This window comes from Nomascus leucogenys, chromosome 17, assembly GCF_006542625.1.
Source record: "Nomascus leucogenys isolate Asia chromosome 17, Asia_NLE_v1, whole genome shotgun sequence".
In the NCBI taxonomy this organism is placed as follows: domain Eukaryota; kingdom Metazoa; phylum Chordata; class Mammalia; order Primates; family Hylobatidae; genus Nomascus; species Nomascus leucogenys.
Window position 1 is genome coordinate 84,265,668 of NC_044397.1, and position 20,498 is coordinate 84,286,165.

The 20,498-nt window shown below is 53.2% G+C and overlaps 1 protein-coding gene across 1 annotated transcript in view; it reads left to right on the top strand.

The window, feature by feature from the left end:
- Positions 1-290: 290 nt before the first annotated feature.
- Positions 291-20,498, top strand: part of AXL (AXL receptor tyrosine kinase) — a 41,951-nt gene continuing 21,743 nt past the window's right edge. The window contains exons 1-10 of the mRNA XM_030795733.1: positions 291-569; positions 1,742-1,964; positions 2,252-2,352; positions 2,981-3,157; positions 11,942-12,022; positions 12,158-12,273; positions 17,503-17,713; positions 18,029-18,168; positions 18,721-18,871; positions 19,201-19,227. Of these exons, the coding sequence (XP_030651593.1) occupies positions 485-569; positions 1,742-1,964; positions 2,252-2,352; positions 2,981-3,157; positions 11,942-12,022; positions 12,158-12,273; positions 17,503-17,713; positions 18,029-18,168; positions 18,721-18,871; positions 19,201-19,227 (1,312 nt within the window). The 5' untranslated portion in view covers positions 291-484. The remainder of the gene's footprint in view (positions 570-1,741; positions 1,965-2,251; positions 2,353-2,980; positions 3,158-11,941; positions 12,023-12,157; positions 12,274-17,502; positions 17,714-18,028; positions 18,169-18,720; positions 18,872-19,200; positions 19,228-20,498) is intronic.

The following is a 20,498-nucleotide window of genomic DNA, read 5'->3' on the forward strand; positions in this document are numbered from 1 at the left end:
CTGAGAGGGGAGTGGAGTTCTGGAGGAATGTTTACCAGACACAGAGCCCAGAGGGACAGCGCCCAGAGCCTGGATAGAGAGACAGGGCCTCACTGGCTCAGGACGGGGGGCACAGCCACCAGGATCCCCTTCCCCCTCCTCAGCTCCCTCCCTGGCTCCTTTAAGAAAGGGCTGATCCTCTCCTCTCTTGAGTTAACCCCTGATTGTCCAGGTGGCCCCTGGGCTCTGGCCCTGGTGGGCGGAGGCAAAGGGGGAGCCAGGGGCGGAGAAAGGGTTGCCCAAGTCTGGGAGTGAGAGAAGGAGGCAGGGGTGCTGAGAAGGCGGCTGCTGGGCAGAGCCGGTGGCAAGGGCCTCCCCTGCCGCTGTGCCAGGCAGGCAGTGCCAAATCCGGGGAGCCTGGAGCTGGGGGGAGGGCCGGGGACAGCCCGGCCCTGCCCCCTCCCCTGCTGGGAGCCCAAGAACTTCTGAGGAAAGTTTGGCACCCATGGCGTGGCGGTGCCCCAGGATGGGCAGCGTCCCGCTGGCCTGGTGCTTGGCGCTGTGCGGCTGGGCGTGCATGGCCCCCAGGGGTGAGTGATGGGGGCTCCTTGGGGCAGGGACCCCCTTGGAGGGGCTGGAGCTGGGGTAGGAGGTGGGGGATGATGGCAGGTGTGTGGGGCCTGGGCTGGCTTAGGGAGTTTCCTTGGGACCACAGAAAAGGGACTTTAAGAGAGGGAGACACAGATTCAGACACACCAAGTGCAGCAGAGGGAGAGAAAGACTGAGAGAGGAACTGAAGAGCAGGGGGGACAGAAGAGAGGACCCGAAGAGACAGACAGACAAGGAGAAGCTGAGGGGCAGGGGTGGGGGCTGGACCTGAGAAGGGGGCCATGGGGAGAGGGGCTGAGCTGGGGATCGCCGGGAAGGAAGAAATCTTTCCGAAGGGGCACCGAGTCAGGCGGTGGGATGAGGAGGGCTCTGGAGCCCTGGGGGAAAACCCTCCTCCCTGCCAACACCACCCCCCTGCCCCACCACTTGTCCCTACCCCACCAGTCCACTCCATCTCTGGGGAGGAGGCTCTCACTTTGTCTCTCTGTCTCTGCCTCCAGCTCTGCTATCTCTGTGGGTTTCTGTTTCTGTCTCTCTCACAGTCTCTGCCTTTATCTCTCCCTGCTCTCGGAGTCTCTCTCTCTCTCTCTCTTCTCAGCCTCCCTCTGTGACTGTATCCCCCCTCCGCCCCCTCCTTTTCTTCTCTCTTGAGGGCTGTTTCTTCATTTTTTCTGTCTCTCCTTGTATCTCTGCTCCTCTCTGTCTCATCTCCCCTGCCTGACTTTCTCTGGCTTCTCCCACCCCCACCACCCTTATCTCCCTCCCCCACCACCCTTATCTCCCTCCCTCCACCCCTGATTCTTCCCCTCCATCCACCAGCACCAGCGCGATCTGTTAAGTCTCTAGAGACCTAAGAGAGGACGGAGGGGGCAGGGACTGGCCCTGCCAGGCAGTGCAGGGCGTGGGAGGCTGCCAGATCCCGAGCCTCCTTCCCAACGGGATGGACGCTGGATCCCAGTCCCCTGGGAGGGCTCCCATCCTCCCTTGAGAGCCTCCGCCCTCCACCCCCCTCTGAGGTCACTCTGCAACTATGTCGGCCTAAGGGCCTGGCGGGGTCCTGGCGGCCGCCGGTGGGCAGGCAGGGACAGGGTGGAACTGAGGGCTGGAAGGAGCTGGGGGGTTCCTTAGCTAACTCTTCCCATCTCCCCTGCAGGCACGCAGGCTGAAGAAAGTCCCTTCGTGGGCAACCCAGGGAATATCACAGGTGCCCGGGGACTCACGGGCACCCTTCGGTGTCAGCTCCAAGTTCAGGGAGAGCCCCCCGAGGTACACTGGCTTCGGGATGGACAGATCTTGGAACTCGCGGACAGCACCCAGACCCAGGTGCCCCTGGGTGAGGATGAACAGGATGACTGGATAGTGGTCAGCCAGCTCAGGTGTGTGGCCACATCCCCGAATCCCACTCCCACCTCTGTCACACAGGGGGCACAAAGCCCACCTGGGTGGGAACCCCAGTTTGACCACTTGTCAGCCGTGCGGCTTTGAGCATGTGATGGAACCTCTAGGTTTCGTTTTCCTCTTCTGCAAAATGAGTTAATAATAGGACCTACTTCGTGGTTGTCATGAGCTTCCAGGCTGGACACCCTCTTTCCGTTCTGACAGACCCTTTCCCAGTGTCCAGCTCTGACCCCGAGCCTCTCTGTCTCTCCTCTTGCCCTGTCAGAATCACCTCCCTGCAGCTTTCCGACACGGGACAGTACCAGTGTTTGGTGTTTCTGGGACATCAGACCTTCGTGTCCCAACCTGGCTACGTTGGGCTGGAGGGTGAGCTCTGGGGTCAGGGGTCCTGAGGGGTCAGAGGATGTGTGGCGCTCACAGGTTGTGGGAAGTCAGGAATCCTGAGGGGTCAAAGGGTGCTGGAGGATTCAGGATGACCCTAGGCATCATACAGCCTAAGAATGTCAGAGTTTTGGGGTGTCAAGAAGCTGGGAGTCCATATAAGTTATGGGGCCAAGGCTGGGGGGATTATATGTTCTGAGTGAAAAGACTTCTTGGGGGTAGTTGGATATCCTAGGCATCAGACACGATCAGGTCACAGGAGGCCATTCTGGGCATCAGATAAGGCGTCAGAGGCACGCAACGCACCCCTCTCCCCACCACCCCAGCGGTCTCATTTTTCTCATCCATAGAATGAGATGAGGATGAGCTGTCAGACATTCTGGAAGAGAGACATGAGGAGCTCAGCTATCTTGGGGGGTCTGACATGGGAGGAATCAGATATTGGGGTCACGTGTGTTGGGTATGGCTCAGGTGCCCTTGGGGATCAGATACAGGCAGGTCAATGACCCTGCAGGGTGGGTTTGCTGCCCAAAGCCTACAGCATCCTAGTGGTGGGTCAGGCATCTTGGGGCCTCAGAGGGACCCCAGCCTCTACCACTGCCCACCCCCCTAGGCTTGCCTTACTTCCTGGAGGAGCCTGAGGACAGGACTGTGGCCGCCAACACCCCCTTCAACCTGAGCTGCCAAGCCCAGGGACCCCCAGAGCCCGTGGACCTACTCTGGCTCCAGGATGCTGTCCCCCTGGCCACAGCTCCAGGTCACGGCCCCCAGCGCAGCCTGCATGTTCCAGGTGAGTCCGGGGATGTGGGTCAGCTCCGCATAGGGGGCCAGGCAGGGCTGAAGTCAGGAGCAAGGGAGCATTGCTACCTCTGCGTGAGTGTCTGACTGTCCTTCTGTCCCCCACTGTCTGTCTCTCTCTTGTTTCTCCCTCTGAGTCTGTCTCTGCCTCTCTGTCTCTACCTATCTTGTTTCTCTCCGCATGCCTTTTTCTGTCTCTTTCTGTCTCTTGGTTTGTGTGTCTTTCTGTCTGTCTCTGTATGTCTCTCTCTCTCTCTCTCTCTCTGCTTCTCTCTCCCTCCATTCACCCCGGCCTCTCTCTGAATAGAATTCTTTGTCCTGGGTTTCCTCTGAGCTGTTCCATGGCCCGAGTGTGTGTGGGCCTGGTGCCCCTTTGTCAGCCCTTGACCCAAGCAGGGCACCGGAATCAACCCTGCCCTCCTCTCCTCCTCCTCCCTCCACAACTGGCCCACCTCCTGCCCTAACAAGCCCTGCTGGCCTCAGTCAAAGGGAGGATGTCCAGCCCGGTCCCCACTGGGGAGACAGAACCCAAAGAAGAGAGAGCAGGAAGAAAGTGGGAGACAGAGGCTGGGCGAGGTGGCTCACGCCTGTAATCCCAGCACTTTGGGAGGCTGAGGAGGGCAGATCACGAGGTCAGGAGATCAAGACCATCCTGGCTAACATGGTGAAACCCCATCTCTACTAAAAATACAAAAAATTAGCTGGGCGTGGTGGCGGGTGCCTGTAGTCCCAGCTACTCAGGAGGCTGAGGCAGGAGAATGGCATGAACCCGAGAGGTGGAGCTTGCAGTGAGCGGAGATCGCGCCACTGCACTCCAGCTGGGCGACAGAGCGAGACTCCGTCTCAAAAGAAAAAATAAAAAAAGGAAAGTGGGAGACAGAGAGAGATAGAATGACATACACTGGAAGGGACAGGCCATAGTGACCCAAGATGGACATAGACAGGACAGGGAGGCCGGGCATGGTGGCTCGTGCCTGTAATCCCAGCACTTTGGAAGGCTGAGGCAGGTGGATCACTTGAGGCCAGGAGTTCGAGACCAGCCTGGCCAACATGGCAAAACCCCATCTTTACCCAAAATACAAAAATTAGCCAGGCATGGTGATGGGCATCTGTAGTCCCAGCTACTTGGGAGGCTGAGGCAGGAGAACCGCTTGAACCCGGGAGGTGGAGCTTGCAGTGAGCCGAGATCGCACCACTGCACTCCAGCCTGGGCAACAGAGCAAGACTCCGTCTCAAAACAAAAAACAAAACAAAACGAAAGACAGGACAGGGAAGTTGGAGTGACAGAAATCCTCTCCTTCTTGGTGACCATTCCCTTCTGCACCATGCAGACGAGGCAGGACTGAGCTCAGGGTTAGGCAGTGGTCAGAGGCATCACTGGGGGACCCTGGATTCAGGGGGTTCTCCCTGCTGAAGGAGGAAAGACAGAGGGGCAGATGGCAGAGGCTCTGTAAAGGAAGGAGGCTGCAGCCTGGAGGGCATCAGCTTCCCGCACTCCCAACCTGCTGCCTCTCTCTGCTGGAATGAGGAGGGACCTTCTGACTGGGGGTCTCCAGGGTGGAGGGAGGAGCTCACATTCTCAGCATTCCTGGGACCCTGAGTTGCAAGGAAGACCTGGTGAGCATGCTGACCCCAGAGGAGTGACTCAGGCCCATGGCTCGAGTGGCTGAGTAGGGACCAGGGTTGGGGATGGGGCATGAGTCAGCCTGGCAGGTCCCATGAGAAGGGGAGGGGAGGGAGAGAAATGGGTGCTGCACAGGTGTGAGGGTCTGTGCATGTCTCTGTGGTGGTGGTGGGGTGTCTGGATATTTGTGTGTTCTGGATCCGAGTGTTAGTGTATCCGTCAGCACAACCTCTGTGTGAGGGTGTGCCTTGGCGAGGGTGGGCTTCTGTGGATGTCCCATGTGTGGTGTGTGTGTGTGTGTGTGTGTGTGTGTGTGTGTGTGTGACTAAGTATATTTCCTTTAGCTTGGATTCTGTCCCAATGTGTGCTTGGATCTTTATAGCATTTCTCTCTCTCTCCGTTTCTTAGGGGTTGCCTGTGTGTGTGGTGTGTGTGTGTGGTGTGTGTGTGTGTGTGTGTGTGTGTGTGCATGACTGAGTATACCAGTGTCAGCCTGTGTCTGTCCCTCTTTTTTGTGTTTGTGTGTTCACAGCTGAGACTCACTGTAGGAAAGTAAAGTGTGCATGGAGGGTAGTGGGTTTGGGGCTATGGTGCACACCTCTCTGTATGGAGGTGGTAGTGTCAGCCCACAGGTGTGCAGCTATGGGTGTGAGCGTGTCCTAGTGAGAGCTTCTGTTCCCTTGCACAATCAGAATGCGTCCATGGATAACTTGTGTTTCTTACCAGCTTTTTTTTCCCCCTTATTTTTTTTCAAGACAAGCTCTCGCTATGTAACCCAGGCTGGAGTGCAGTACTGTGATCATGGCTCACTGTAGCCTCCACCTCCTGGGCTCAAGCAATTCTCCTACCTCAGCACCCTCCCACCCCTCAAGCAACTGGGACTATAGGCATGCGCCACCATACCCGGATAATTTTTGTATTTTTTGGTAGAGATGGAGTCTCGCCATGTTGCCCAGGCTGGTCTTGAACTCCTGGCCTCAAGTGATCCTCCCGCCTCGGCCTCCCAAAATGTTGGGATTTACAGGCATGAGCCACTGCACTCAACCCTCAGCCTCTTACCTGCTTTCTGTGTGTGTCCATAGATGTCTCTGTGGCGTGTGTGTATATGTCACAGGGTAAGCATGTTGGTGTATGACTGTCGTCACAGACCTATGTGTGTGTGTGTGTGTGTATATGTAACAGCACCCTCTGCTTCTCTCTGGTCTCCCTGTGTGTGCACTGGCCCCTGCTGCCTCTGAGTACATGACCTAAGGATGCTTACCAGCCAGCGTATAGATGTGTGTCTGTGTTAATCTATGTGTCCATGGCAGTGTCTCCATCCTTGTGTGTCTGCATCAGGCCTGTGCATCTAAGAAACTGTGTTTTTTTGTTTTTTGGGTTTTTTTTTTTTTGGAGACGGAGTCTCGCTCTGTCACCCAAGCTGGAGTGCAGTGGCACGATCTTGGCTTACTGTAACTTCCGCCTCCCGGGTTCAAGGGATTCTCCTGCCTCAGCCTCCTGAGTAGCTGGGATTACAGGCAAGCCCGGCTTATTGTTGTATTTTTAGTAGAGACAGGGTTTCACCCTGTTGGCCAGGCTGGTCTCGAACTCCTGACCTCAAGTGATCCACCGGCCTCGGCCTCCCAAAGTACTGGGATTACAGGCGTGAGCACCGCACCCAGCGCAAATGTGTTTTTGTATCAGTCTGTGTCTGGGTGAACATGAAACCTGGGCGCATCCAGCTCATCTTAATGGCGTAGATGAAGGCTTGGCTGTGGGGTGGTACATGTCGGTGTGTCTTGTCTGAGCAGGTCAAAATGACCCTTCATTGTGTCCTGGTGTGTATCTATCTGTCCACCTCAACTCCATGTACGCTGTTACATGGTGTGTGTCTCTCAATATACAGGGACATTTAGGTTTCTGTGTGTGTCAGATGCATCAGCCTAGATGTATATTGCGTTGCTAGGTGTTTGTAATCAATGTGTACACGTGTGACTGTGTGTTTATGTGTTTGTCCCACGTTGGCTTGTATGCGTACATGTCTCTTTATGAATGTACATCAGTGTCGCCCGTGTGTATATGTGTGAGTCACGGTGTTTTTGTGTCACTGTGTTTGTGACATCAGCTCTTGCATATCTGTGTGCCGTTAACTTACCAAGTACTGAGTTTTCTGTGCTAATAACAGCCCCTGTGTATTTAAGTGTGATTCATTGTGAGTGTGTGTGTGTGGGGGGGGTTGCTGTGAGAAGGAATTTTGTCCGTTAGTGTGCGTCTGTCCCTCTATCTGACTCAGGGCGTACCCCTCCTCCTTCCATCCCTCTCATTCTCTGGAAAAGCTGGGGCGGAGAGCAGGGGTTGTGGGGGGATGGTCAGGACATCTGGAAAGCACATCTGGAGTCAGCCTGCTCCTGTCCTTTTGCGGTAAAGCAAGAGCCTTCTGGAGGGGAAGGGGTCCCAGTTCCTCCTGTCCCCTTCACTCAAGGTGCGGCCGTTGGGGCCTGGGAAGGGGGATCCCGGCTCTGGCTCCGCGCCCCCGAAGCCGGCCGGAAGCGCTGGGGTGGGGAGGTGCCCCGGGTGACTCACGCGGGGGCAGGAATGCTGCGGTCGGAACGGGACCCGGCTCCAGAACCCACCTCCAGCCCCAGGGCTTCTCCGGCCGGCGGCGCCAGCTCCCGCGCGCTGACCCTGGCGGGGCCCCACGTGCCAGGTGGCTGGACCCGACCCAGGCTCCCCGCCCCCTCTCGGGCCGCCCGCCCGGGACTGTACTGTTTCTCCTCCTGGCGGCGCGGGGGCTGCGGGCGCGGGGCCTTCGGTGCGCGGGGGCTGCGGGAGCGGGCACCTGACCTTGTCTGGGAACGGCCACCTAGGAAGCCGCGACTGAGGAGCTCCCCTACCCACCCCCTTCTGGCCTCTGCAGACTTTGCCCCATTCCACTCCCTCCGCTGACGGAGAAAAGGAAACTTTGTGTCTGCGGATGGAGAGCCTCCCTTGCGAACGCGATGGGAACAGAGGCGTACACGCACGGAGCAAACACGAGGGACACGTACACGGATACTCAACACATGCACGTACACACCATCCGCAGATACACGCAGGGTCACAAACATACCAGCTCAGAAACACAGACACAGACGCACAAGCACACGCGTAAACAACATGCAGAACTGCAGTTGCACTTATAAGACCTGGTCCCAGGGCCGGGCACGGAGTGGCTCTGCCTGCAATCCAGCACTTTGGGAGGCCGAGGCGGGAGGATCGCTTGGGGCCAGAAGTTTGAGAGCAGCCTGGCGACATAGTGAGTCTCTCCTCTTCTCTACAAAAAAAAATTGAAAAAGTGTGGTGGCCGCTTGTAGTCTCAGCTGCTTGGGAGGATGAGACAGGAGGATCGCTTGAGCCCTGGAGGTCAAGGCAGCAGTGAGCCGTGATTGTGCCACTGTACTGCGGCCTGGGAGATAGAGCAAGACCCTGTCTCAAAAAACAAAACGAAAAACTTGGTCCTCCTTACATCCTAGCACAGACATTGTGTGTGTGTGTGTGTTGAGGGGGGTGTCTGTGTTTCTATGTGTATCTGTGTTGGGGGATTCCCCTTATTCACCAGGATACGTTCTCTAAGACGCCCCCCCCCCGCAAAAGCCTGAAACAATGAATAATACTAAACCCTGTATATACTACACGTAACTTTCTTTTTCTTTCACAATTTCGCAGATAGTTTTCTTACTATAGATCTTAGCAACCTCAGTACATATATATATAATTATCTTTTTCTAAGTGGAGAATTTTCACCTTTTCACTTAAAAGGAAGCACTTTAAGGCTTCTCTTTGGCCTATCCGAATTGCAGCCATCACTATTTTGCACCCTGGGGCCTTTTGCCTTTTTTTTTTTTTTTTTTTTTTTTTAGACAGTCTCTCTCCGTCGCCCAGGCTGGAGTGCAGTGTGGCGACCTTGGCTCACTGCAACCTCCGCAGCTCGGGTTCTAGCAATTATCGTGCCTCAGCCTCCCGAGTAGCTGGGATTACAGGTGCGTGCCACCATGCCTGGCTGATTTTTTTGTATTTTTAGTAGAGACGGGGGTTTCGCTATGTTGCCCAGGCTTGCCTTAAACTCCTAATCTCAAGTGATCCACCCGCCTCGGCCTCCCAAAGTGCTGGGATTACAGACGTGAGCCATAGCACCCGGCCAGGCCATTATTTAGATAAATAAGAGTTTCTTGAACACCAGCACTGCAGTACCAGGACAGTCAATCTGATAGCTAAGTGACTCACAGACAGGTATCAGATACAGCACTGAGATGCTGGACAAAGGGGGGATTCACGTTCCAGGCCAACCAGAGTGGGATGACATGAGGTTTCATCACAGTACTCAGAACGGCATGCAATTTAAAACTTAGGAGTTATATCTGGAATTTTCCATTGAAATATTTTTCGACCAAGAGTAACTGAAACCTCAAAAAGTGAAACCTCGGATAAAGGGGGACTGATATATGTTGTACAGCGGTGTGTGTTGGGTATCTCTGTGTGCTTGCAGGTCTGTGTCTCTTGTGTTTGCCTCTGTACTTGTACGTGCTTCTGTGTGTGCACGCTGGTCATACCAACACCAACACCACCACATTAGGGAGGGAAGGCAATCCACCTTCACTCAAAAACAGTTACTCAAGGCTGGACACGGTGGCTCACGCCTGTGATCCCAGCACTTTGGGAGGCTGAGGTGGGCAGATCACTTGAGGTCAGGAGTTCGAGACCAGCCTGGCCAACATGGTGAAACCCTATCTCTACTAAAAATTACAAAAATTAGCCGGGCGTGGTGGCGCGCTCCTGTAATCCCAGCTACTCAGAAGGCTGAGGCTGGAGAATCGCTTGAACCCAGGAGGCAGAGGTTGCAGTGAGCCAAGATCATGCCACTGCACTCTAGCCTGGGCAACAGAGCAAGACTCTCAAAAAGCAAAAGAAAAAAACAGTCAAGACACAATACGTGAACTCCCCTATGGAATTACACACGCTCATATTTCTACACCTATGCTCAGGAATGCTCATAAGTACACAGCTGAACACAATTTCACTCATTCATTCAACAAGCATTTATGGCACACCTATTGTGTGCCAGGCCATCCTGACACAGCAGGGGATGAAACAGACACAACCCCTGCCCTCCTGGAGCTGACATTCTAGTGGGGGAAACTGAAAATGGACAAGGTACCTGGGTAACAGGTGAAGTATGTTGGGTGATGAGAAGAACCAAAGAGGAAAAGTAAAGCGGGAAGGGGATACATTTGGAGAGGAAACTCCAATTAGCTCCAATTTTATTTTATTTTTTCTTTCTTTCTTTCTTTTTCTTTTCTTTTCTTTTTTTTTTGAAACAGAGTTTCGCTCTTGTTGCCCAGGCTGGAGTGCAATGGCATGATCTCAGCTCAATGCAGCCTCTGCCTCCCGGGTTCAAGCGATTCTCCTGCCTCAGCCTCCTGAGTAGCTGGGATTACAGGGGCCTGCCACTATGCCCAGCTAATTTTTTGTATTTTTAGTAGAGACGAGGTTTCACTATGTTGGCCAGGCTAGTCTCGAACTTCTGACCTCAGGTGATCCACCCACCTCGGCCTCCCAAGGCTGGGATTACAGGCATGAGCCACCGTGCCCAGCCTTTATATTTCATTTTATTATTTTTAATTTTTTTGAGACAGAGTCTCACTCTGTCGCCCAGGTTGGAGTGCAGTGGTGTGATCACAGCTCACTGCAGCCTCCACCTCCTGGGGCACAGGTAGTCTTCCCACCTCAGCCTCCCGAGTAGCTGGGACTACAGGTGTGCACCACCACACCCAGCTAATTTTTCTCTTTTTTGTAGAGATGGGGTCTCACCACGTTGCCCAGGCTGGTCTCTAATTCCTGGCCTCAAGCGATCCTCCTGACTCGGCCTCCCAAAGTGCTGGGATTACAGTCATGAGTCACTATGCCTGGCCAAGCTCCAATATTAACAGGGTGGCCAGGCCTAGCAGACTGAGAGGTGTTGTTGAGGGACAAAAACGAAAGAAGAGGGTGTGAGTCACGTGGACATTTGTGGAAGACTGTTTTGAGCAGAGGGAACAGTGCACAGTTCTCGGGGTAGAAACATGCTTCATGTATGCGTTCCAGAGACACTGGAGGCCAGTGTGGCCGGAGAAGAGCGTGTGACAGGGAGAGCGGGAGAGGGGTTGGCAGGAGGCGAGCTTAGAGATGAACAGACATGTCTCCATTAATGTACAGCCATGGGCTGGTTTCCTTAAGTGTGTCTAGCAGGTGTGTGTGTCCATACGTGTGTCCTTGTGAGTTAGTGAGGGTGCCTGTGTTTGTGCATGTGAGTGTGTGCATGTTTGTGTGTCTCCTTGTGTGTGTGTGTCTGTATGCTTTTGTGTGTCTATGTATATGTGTCTGTGTCCATATATATGAGCATGTGTGTTTCTGTGTGTGTCTATATATGTGTATATGAGTATGTGAGTATCTAGGTGTACGAATCTGTGTGTGTGAGACAGAGTGTGTGTGTGTGGCTGTGTCTGTTTCTGTGTCTGTGTCTGTGTGTGAGCATGTGTGTTTATATGGGTGTGTATGAGTATGTGTCTCTGGGGTGTAAGAATGTGTGTGTGTGTGCCTGTGTGTGGCTGTGTGTGAGTCTGTGTGAGCATGTGTGTGTATGAGTATGTGTCTCTCTCTGGGGTGTAAGAATGTGTGTGTGTGTGTATGCGGCTGGGTGTGGCTGTGTGTGTGTGTCTGTGTGAGCATATGTGTCTATGTGTGTGTATGAGTGTGTGTCTCTATCTGGGGTGTTAGAGTGTGTGTGCCTGTGACTGTGTGTGGCTGTGTGTGTCTTTGTGTGTTTCTGTGTGAGTATGTGTCTGTGTGTGTGTATGAGTGTGTCTCTCTCTGGGGTGTAAGAATGTGTGTGTGAGAGAGTGTGTGTGCCTGTGTGTGGCTGTGTGTGTCTGGGTGGCGGGAGGTTAGGGCTGAAACCAAGCCGTCCTTGTGTTTGGGGATGGAGGCTGTGTTCCTAACTCATTGCCCTCAACTCTGCTAACTCTCCCTTCAGGCAAGTGCCTGTGTGGGCTGCACTGACCCTGGTCAGGCAGGCCATGGTAGGAGTGGCCCGGCATGGCCCGGGAGCCCTTCCTGCCCCTCTCTGATACTGGGCCCTTCCCTCATATGACTCCCTAGGGCTGAACAAGACATCCTCTTTCTCCTGCGAAGCCCATAACGCCAAGGGGGTCACCACATCCCGCACAGCCACCATCACAGGTGACAGAGTTGGGAGGTGGGGAGTTGGGCGTCAGAGGGTGGGGTTTGGCTCTGGGGTCAGAATGGGGGCAGAGAGCAGGGTAGGGAGCTTTGAGCAAAGGCTCCCCAGGGTCAATCTCTCCTGTTTGTCCACAGTGCTCCCCCAGCAGCCCCGTAACCTCCACCTGGTCTCCCGCCAACCCACGGAGCTGGAGGTGGCTTGGACTCCAGGCCTGAGCGGCATCTACCCCCTGACCCACTGTACCTTGCAGGTGAGACTCCCAGACTTGGTTCATTTCAGTCTCAGGCCTCCTTCCACCCACATCCACAACCCCCATCCTCTCCCTGGGAACCCACCACTTCTCGGCCACTGTTGAGAAGCAGTAGAGCCTGGGGCGGGGGGTTAAACCAGATGTCCTGGGTTTGAATCCTAGCTCCACCACCTTCTGGCTGTGTGACCTTGGGTAGGTGGCTTAATCTCTCTGGGGCTCAGCTCTCTTGTCTACAAAATGGACGTAATGGTAGTGCCTACCTGGTATGCTTAGTGTGAAAATTCAATGAGTGAATGCAAATTACCAACTTAAAATGGTTTATAGAACATAGGAAACAAATTTAACAAAGTTGGCCAGGCGCGGTGGCTCACGCCTGTAATCCCAGCACTTTGGGAGGCTGAGGTGGGCGGATCACTTGAGGTCAGGAGTTTGAGACCAGCCTGGCCAACATAGTGAAACCACATCTCTACTAAAAATACAAAAATTAACTGGGCCTGGTGGCATGCACTTGTAGTCCCAGCTACTGGGGAGGCTGAGGCAGGAGAATTGCTTGAACCTGGGAGGCGGAGGTTGCAGTGAGAGGAGGTTGCAGTGAGCCAAGATCGTGCCACTCCTCTCCGGCCTGGGTGACAGAGCAAGACTCTGTCTCAAAACAAACAAACAAAACAAATTTAACAAAATGAAAAGGATCAGCTGTCTTAATTATTTTCAGTATTAGTGATATTAACTCTAGCCAGAGTGGGAGCCCTGAGACAGCAGGGTCTGGAGCCATTTCTGTCACCACGGGGTACCCAGAACCCTCCACTTCTCTCATCCCAGCCCTGGCCACTCTGTGTGGTCACTGTCTGGGGATGGGTCTGTCCCCTACTGGAATGTGAGCTCTGACAGGGCAGGGCTGAAGCTGTCCCAGTCACCACTGGCTCCTCATTCTTGCCCAGCACAGGACCACACATAGGGTAGGGAATATTTGCTAGAAGGATATACTACAACCCAGATGAGCTAGACCCAGCCTTTGCCCTCAAGTTGCTCCTAGAGTAAGAAAACCAAAACCAGGCCAGGTGTGGTGGCTTTCACCTGTAACCCCAGCACTTTGGGAGGCCAAGGCCGGTGGATCACCTGAGGTCAGGAGTTCGAGACCAGCCTGGCTAACATGGTAAAACCCCATTTCTACTAAAAATACAAAAAATTAGCCAGGTGTGGTGGCACACACCTGTAATCCCAGCTACTCAGGAGGCAGAGGGAGGAGAATCGCTTGAACTCGGGAGGCAGAGGTTGCAGTGAGCTGAGATTGTGCCATTGCACTCCAGCTTGGGTAACAAGAGCAAACTTCCATCTCAAGGAAAAAAAAAAAGAAGAAAGAAAGAAGAAAACCAAAACCAAAACAAAACTCACGGATCTATAAATATAAGGCCTAATTCTGGTCTGAAGTTCTCTGAGATTAGAAAGTTGGAGATGGGGGGTGGACAGTGCCTATGATGGTAGATGACAGTAATGAAGAATGACCAACTTCTGCTGAGTGTCCGCTGTACACCGGGTCTTGCATTAACGCACACCTGCTCATGTGTTTGTGAAGGAGGATCTATGGATACACCCATTTTCCAGATGAAGAAACTAAGGCTCAGAGTGGTTAACCAGCTTGTCCAAGGTCACATCAAACCCATGTCATTGCTCCTAACCTCCTTAGAAACTGTTTTTTGTTTTTTCTTTTCTTTTTTTTTGAGACAGAGTCTCGCTCTGTCACCCAGACTGGAGTGCTGTGGCATGATCACGGCTTATTGCAACCTCCGCCTCCTGGGTTCAAGCAATTCTCTTGCCTCAGCCTCCTGAGTAGCTGGTGTTACAGGTGCCCACCACCACGCCCAGCTAATTTTTGTATTTTCAGTAGAGACAGGGTTTCGCCATGTTGGTCAGGCTGGTCTTGAACTCTTGATCTCAAGTGATATGCCCACCTCGGCCTCCCAAAGTGCTGGGATTACAGGCGTGAGCCACCGTGCCGGGCCCTGAGAAAATGTTTAGAGTCAGTGCTTGATTAAACAGGAATTGTCTTATACGTGCATGCCCTGAGCACAACCCCATCTCCTTGGCATTTTAAACCTAGAACATAGTGGCTATTGGCTGGGCATGATAGGTCACACCTGCAATCCCAGCACTTTGGGGGGCTGAGGCAGGTCTGTACAAAAAATTCAAAAAAATTAGCTGAGTGTGGTGGCAGGCACCTGTAGTCCCAGCTACTCGGGAGGCTGAAGTGGGACAGTCACCTTAGCCTGGCAGTCAAGGCTGCAGTGAGGCATGATTGAACCTCTGCTCTCCAGCCTGGGTGACAGAGTGAGACTCTGTCTCAGAAAGAAAAAAAAAAAAATAGTGGCTATTAATCTTCCCGTTTTCAAGGTGAGAAACTGAGGCCCAGAGAGGGGCCCCTTCTCTGGGCCTCTGTTCCTCCCATCCTCCTCCCCTCCCCGGGGCTAGAAAGCCGAAGCTGAGATTCAATCCCAGAGGCCAGCCGGATTTGGGAGACCTCAAATGCCAGGTCAGGCATGAGCTGCACTCCTACCCACATCCACCAAGTGTCCCCAGGAAAGCAGAAGTGTGTCCTCTTCCCTCTCCAGGTCTCACTTCCTGCTGCACATGGGCTGGGGCCGAAGAGTTCCAGTGGGAGGGTCACAGCCGTCCCAGGGAAAAGAGAAGTGGGAGCAGGCATGGGGAGACCAACTGTCTGTACCCATCTCCCCTCTGTCCTGGTAGAGGTTCCTCTTCCTGTCTGTCACTGCGGGTCAGAGAGCAGGCATGATGACAGCCTCACCCGCTCCTCGTACCCACCATCTGCCCCCACTTCTCCCCAGGTCTCATGGTGGTGTCGTCTCCCGCCATGGGGGCTGTGTGACTTTGGGCAAGTTGCTGAACGTCTCTGGGCCTTGGCTTCCTTGTCTGTAAAATGGGGATAAGAAAAGAAATTGACCCCATAGGGTGGTAGTGCGAAGTCAATGAGTTCATCCAGTAATGTGCTTGACAGGGAGCTTGGTACATATTTGGCACTCAAGAAATGTTTGCTAGGCCGGGTGCCATGGCTCACACCTGTAATACTAGACCTTTGGGAGGCCGAGGCAGGTGGATCGCTTGAGCCCAGGAGTTTGAGACCTGCCTGGCCAACATGGTGAAAGCCCATCTCTCCAAATAATGAAAAAATTAGGTGGGGCTGTCATTGCACCACTGCACTCCAGCTTGTGTGACAGAGTGAGACCCTGCCAAAAAAAAAAAAAAAAAAAAAAAAAGAAAGAAAACAAATGTTAGCTGTTGATAATTATAACATGCAAAGCAGTTTATATGCATCATGTCATTAAACCTTACACCCTGACAAGTAAGAACTGTGATGTCCATTTTCCAGAGATGGAAACTGAGACTCAGAGAAGTTAAGACACTCACTCTAGGTCACACAGCAAACAGCATCCAATGCAGGACTTAGATCCAAGGAATCTGGCTTTAGAGCCCACACCCTGTGGCAGTAAACTCCTTCCTGACATACTGTGTGGCTGTATGGCTGGGGTCTCCAGGGTGAAGGGGAAGCCCTTGGCTGCAGCATTCCTGAGGTGCATGGCTGTGAGTTGTGTGGCTATGGGGGTTTTGTGGCTCCATGTGGCAGGGCTATACAGATGTGTACACCAGCGGTGGCCCCCTCCACCCTGAGTGTGCCATTCCTGTGGCGGAATAGGTATGGGGACAAGTGCCGCTATGCAGAGCTTGACACTTGTTGCCAGGAAACACACATAAAATAATAAGTGACAGGCCGGGTACGGTGGCTCATGCCTATAATCCCAGCACTTTGAGAGGCTGAGGCGGGCGGATTGCCTGAGGTCAAGAGTTTGAGACCAGCCTGACTAACATGGTGAAACTCTGTCTCTACTGAAAATACAGCAATTAATCGGGCGTGGTGGTGTGCGTAGTCCCCGCTACTTGGGAGGCTGAGGCAGGAGAATTGCTTGAACCTAGGAGACGGAGGTTGCAGTGAGCTAAGATCTCACCACTGCACTCTAGCCTGGGCGACAGAGCAAGACTCCGTCTCCAAAAAAAAAGAAAAAAAGAAAAAAGAAAAAGGAAAAGAAATGAGACATACCACATGCATAATCTTCAGTGTACCTCTAGATCAAGCTCGTCTAACACATGTGGCCCAGGATGGCTTTGAATGCGGCCCAACACAAGTTCGTAAACTTTCTTAAAACATTATGAGATTTGTTTGTGATTTTGTTTTAACTCATCAGCTGTCATTAGTGTTAGCGTATTTTATGTGTGGCCCAAGACAATTCTTCTTCCACTACGGTCCAAGAAAGTCAAAAGATTGGACACCTTTGAGATTGTTTAACACACATATTCGCCATGTAACCACCATCCAGATCAAGACACAGACCCTTCCAGTCCCCAAGAAGACTCCCTCAGGCCCCAGAGATGGCCACCCTTCTGCTTCTAGAACATTGCTTTTGCCTGTAGTATAATGTCATATAAATGGGGTCTCACAGTATTGTGCTATTTATTATTATTATTATTATTATTATTTGAGACAGAGTCTTGCTCTGTTACCCAGGCTGGAGTGCAGTGGTGTGATCTTAGCTCACTGTAACCTCTGCCTCCCAGGTTCAAGTGTTTCTCCTATCTCAGCCTCCCGAGTAGCTGGGATTACAGGCAAGCGCCACCACACCCGGCTAATTTTTTATATCTTTGGAAGAGATAGGGTTTCACCATGTTGGCCAGGCTGGTCTCGAACTCCTAACCTCAAGTGATTGCCCACTTCGGCCTCCCAAAGTGCTGGGATTACAGGCGGGAGCCACCGTGCCCAGTTTATTTGCATTATTATTGTCATCACACTATTATTATCGGTGCTGACCACCCGCCATGCACTGTGGCATCCTTTGGGCATAACTACACTTAATCTTTAAACAATCCTGTAAGGCATTTGATCCTCTAAGGCCCCATGTGCCCAAGGAAAAAACTGAGGCTCAGAGAGGGAAGAGTCTTGCCAGAGGTGGCTTTTGGAAGTGGTGACAGAACCACATTGTATACAGCCAAATGATCTCCTTGCTTTGCAAATCCAGGTGCCCGTGTTATCCTAGCAAGGCACTGCAACACACACACACCCGTGCAAAGTTGTGTAGTCACACCAGACCACCACCACTGGGAGCTGTGTGACCATCTCGTGTGATTGCTTGGTTGTCCTGTCCTCACACCCTTGCCTCTCCTCAGGCTGTGCTGTCAGACAATGGGATGGGCATCCAGGCGGGAGAACCAGACCCGCCAGAGGAGCCCCTCACCTTGCAAGCATCCGTGCCCCCCCATCAGCTTCGGCTGGGCAGCCTCCATCCTCACACCCCTTATCACATCCGCGTGGCATGCACCAGCAGCCAGGGCCCCTCATCCTGGACCCACTGGCTTCCTGTGGAGACGCCAGAGGGAGGTAAGAAGGGCTGGGGAGGGACATGTCACCACTGCCCCACTGGACCTTGCTTACATCAGTGCCACCCCCATTGTCCCCTTTCACTCCTTTACCCCTCATGGCCTCAATCTCCTTCCCATCCAGTCTCTGACCCCTCAGTAGCACTGCCCTCTGGCCTCTCTCCCAGCCCTTCTTTCCCCTGTGCTTCCGCTCATAGGAGGCCTGCACGAGTTGCCCACGTGTGTGCCCTTGGCACCCTGCACCCACTTCCTGGGAACAGGGGAGGGGGTCAGGAAGAGGTGGGGGTGCCAGCTTCCCCTCTTCCCTGTCCTCCAGTGCCCCTGGGCCCCCCTGAGAACATTAGTGCCACGCGGAATGGGAGCCAGGCCTTCGTGCATTGGCAGGAGCCCCGGGCGCCCCTGCAGGGTACCCTGTTAGGGTACCGGCTGGCGTATCAAGGCCAGGACACCCCAGAGGTGGGTGCTGCTGGTGGGATTGGAGTGGAGTGGCTTGGGAAGGAGGGAGGAGAAGATATCAGGGCAGACATGGATGGTTGTGAAGGTTGGGTAGTACACAATTGCTCTATCCCTAGGGGGCACATTCAGGGAAGGTTCACATTCGCATTCTGGGGAGAATAAGGGGGTCTAAGGGAGGCCATGGGGAATGGCTGTTTTTCAACCACTGCAAAAGCATTTCAGCAGACTCATATTCACTATAACGATTTTTCAGCAGATAGTTGTATAGCACCTTGGGGAAGGGGTACCTTTTCCTGATTTGCACAAAGGCACTTCTATCAGGGCTAGCAATACCCTGACGTAGGGAGAGAGGATGGAAAGAGAAGCTAGAAGGGGGTGGAGGGATACAGGTTAAAGGATGAGGATGAGAGATGAAGGGGAGGACGAGGAAGGATGAGGAGCTGGAGGATGGGGAGAGGGCTTTGAGAAAGAGATGGGGTGTCGAGCCCGAGAGTGAAGGCTTAACAGCTGGGGGGTGAGGTTCTACCCTGATGCCACTTCTGGACCTCCTAGGTGCTAATGGACATAGGGCTAAGGCAAGAGGTGACCCTGGAGCTGCAGGGGGACGGGTCTGTGTCCAATCTGACAGTGTGCGTGGCAGCCTACACTGCTGCTGGGGATGGACCCTGGAGCCTCCCAGTACCCCTGGAGGCCTGGCGCCCAGGTAAGTCCAAAGCCATGCCCAACCTGCTTCAACCGTGTCTCTCCCTGACAGCCCTGACTTACTCCTTGTACCTTTCAGTGTTACCGCAACTTAGGCCGTGTTCCTACCCTGAGCCTTACTGAGAGCCGCCCTCACTCCCTTACCCGTGCCAACCCCTCACTCCCTTACCTGTGCCATGGCCTCACTCCTTTACCCGTGCCACACCCTCACTCCCTTACCCGTGCCACACCCTCACTCCCTTACCCATGCCAACCCCTCACTCCCTTACCTGTGCCATGCCAGTCTTGTCCTCTCTGAGCACGTCTCCTCTCTGTCCTTTCTTCTCACAGGGCAAGCACAGCCAGTCCACCAGCTGGGTAAGGGCTTCCACACCCCGTTTCCTCCCTCCCTACCCTCAACACCTAGTGGGGGCGCTGTCACCATATATACTCATTGCACATCCCTTTCATGTTTCTTGAACTCATCACTCTAACCTACTTCTTGAGTTCGTGTGGTCCTTGATGGAGGTGCCTATAATGGCCTAGCATAGCACATTGTAGGTATTCAGGCAATGACAGATGGGTGGGTGGATGGGTGAACAAATGGATGGATGGATGGATGGATGGATGGATGAATGGATGGATAGATATATGGAGGGTGGATGGGTGGGTGGGTCAATGGATGAATAGGGGGTGGATAGGCAGGTGAACAGATAAATGACTGGATGGCCAGTGGATAAATGGATGGGTAGATGGATGGGTGGATGGATGGATGGGTGGATATATGGAGGGTGGATGGGTGGGTGGGTCAATGCATGAATAGAGGGTGGTTAGGTGGGTGAACAGATAAATGACTGGATGGTGAGTGGATAAATGGATGGGTAGATGGATGGGTGGATGGATGGATGGGTGGATATATGGAGGGTGGATGGATGGATGGTTGGATATATGGAGGGTGGATGGGTGGGTGGGTCAATGGATTAATAGACGGGTGGATAGGTGGATGAACAAAAGATGACTGAGTGGTGAGTGGATACATGGATGGGTAGATGGATGGATGGATGGATGCATGGATGGATGGATGGTTGGATAAATGGATGGATGGACAGGTGGATGGATTTGTGAGTGGATGAATGGATGAATGGATAGGTAGAAAGGTGGATGGATGGATGAATGAGGTATCCTCCTTACATCCATCCCTCTCAAATATTTCTCTAACAATTCTCAAACATTCCTCTAACAATTCTCAAACATTCCTCCTACACCCATTGTCCCCTCTGGGCACTATTAAGGCCCACTCTTGTAACTCAACCCACTAGCCTTCAATACTCCTCTTTTTCTTCACATACCCTTTCCACGCTCATTCCACCCTCCTTTCACATACATCCCATTATAATCCATTCCTCCCACATGACTCCCAAGGCCCATTGCACAACCACACTTCTCATTCACAAACTCTGCACACCTTATACGAACTTACCATACCTTCCACATTGCAAACACTGAAAAACACTGTCCACAGCTTTCCCACACCCGATTCTCCTTGCATGCTTACCCCACACTCCACAGACATCATTCCCTCACCAACCCATCTCACTCTGCACACTCACCCTGAACCCCTTGCACACTCAGCACACAATGATCTTTAT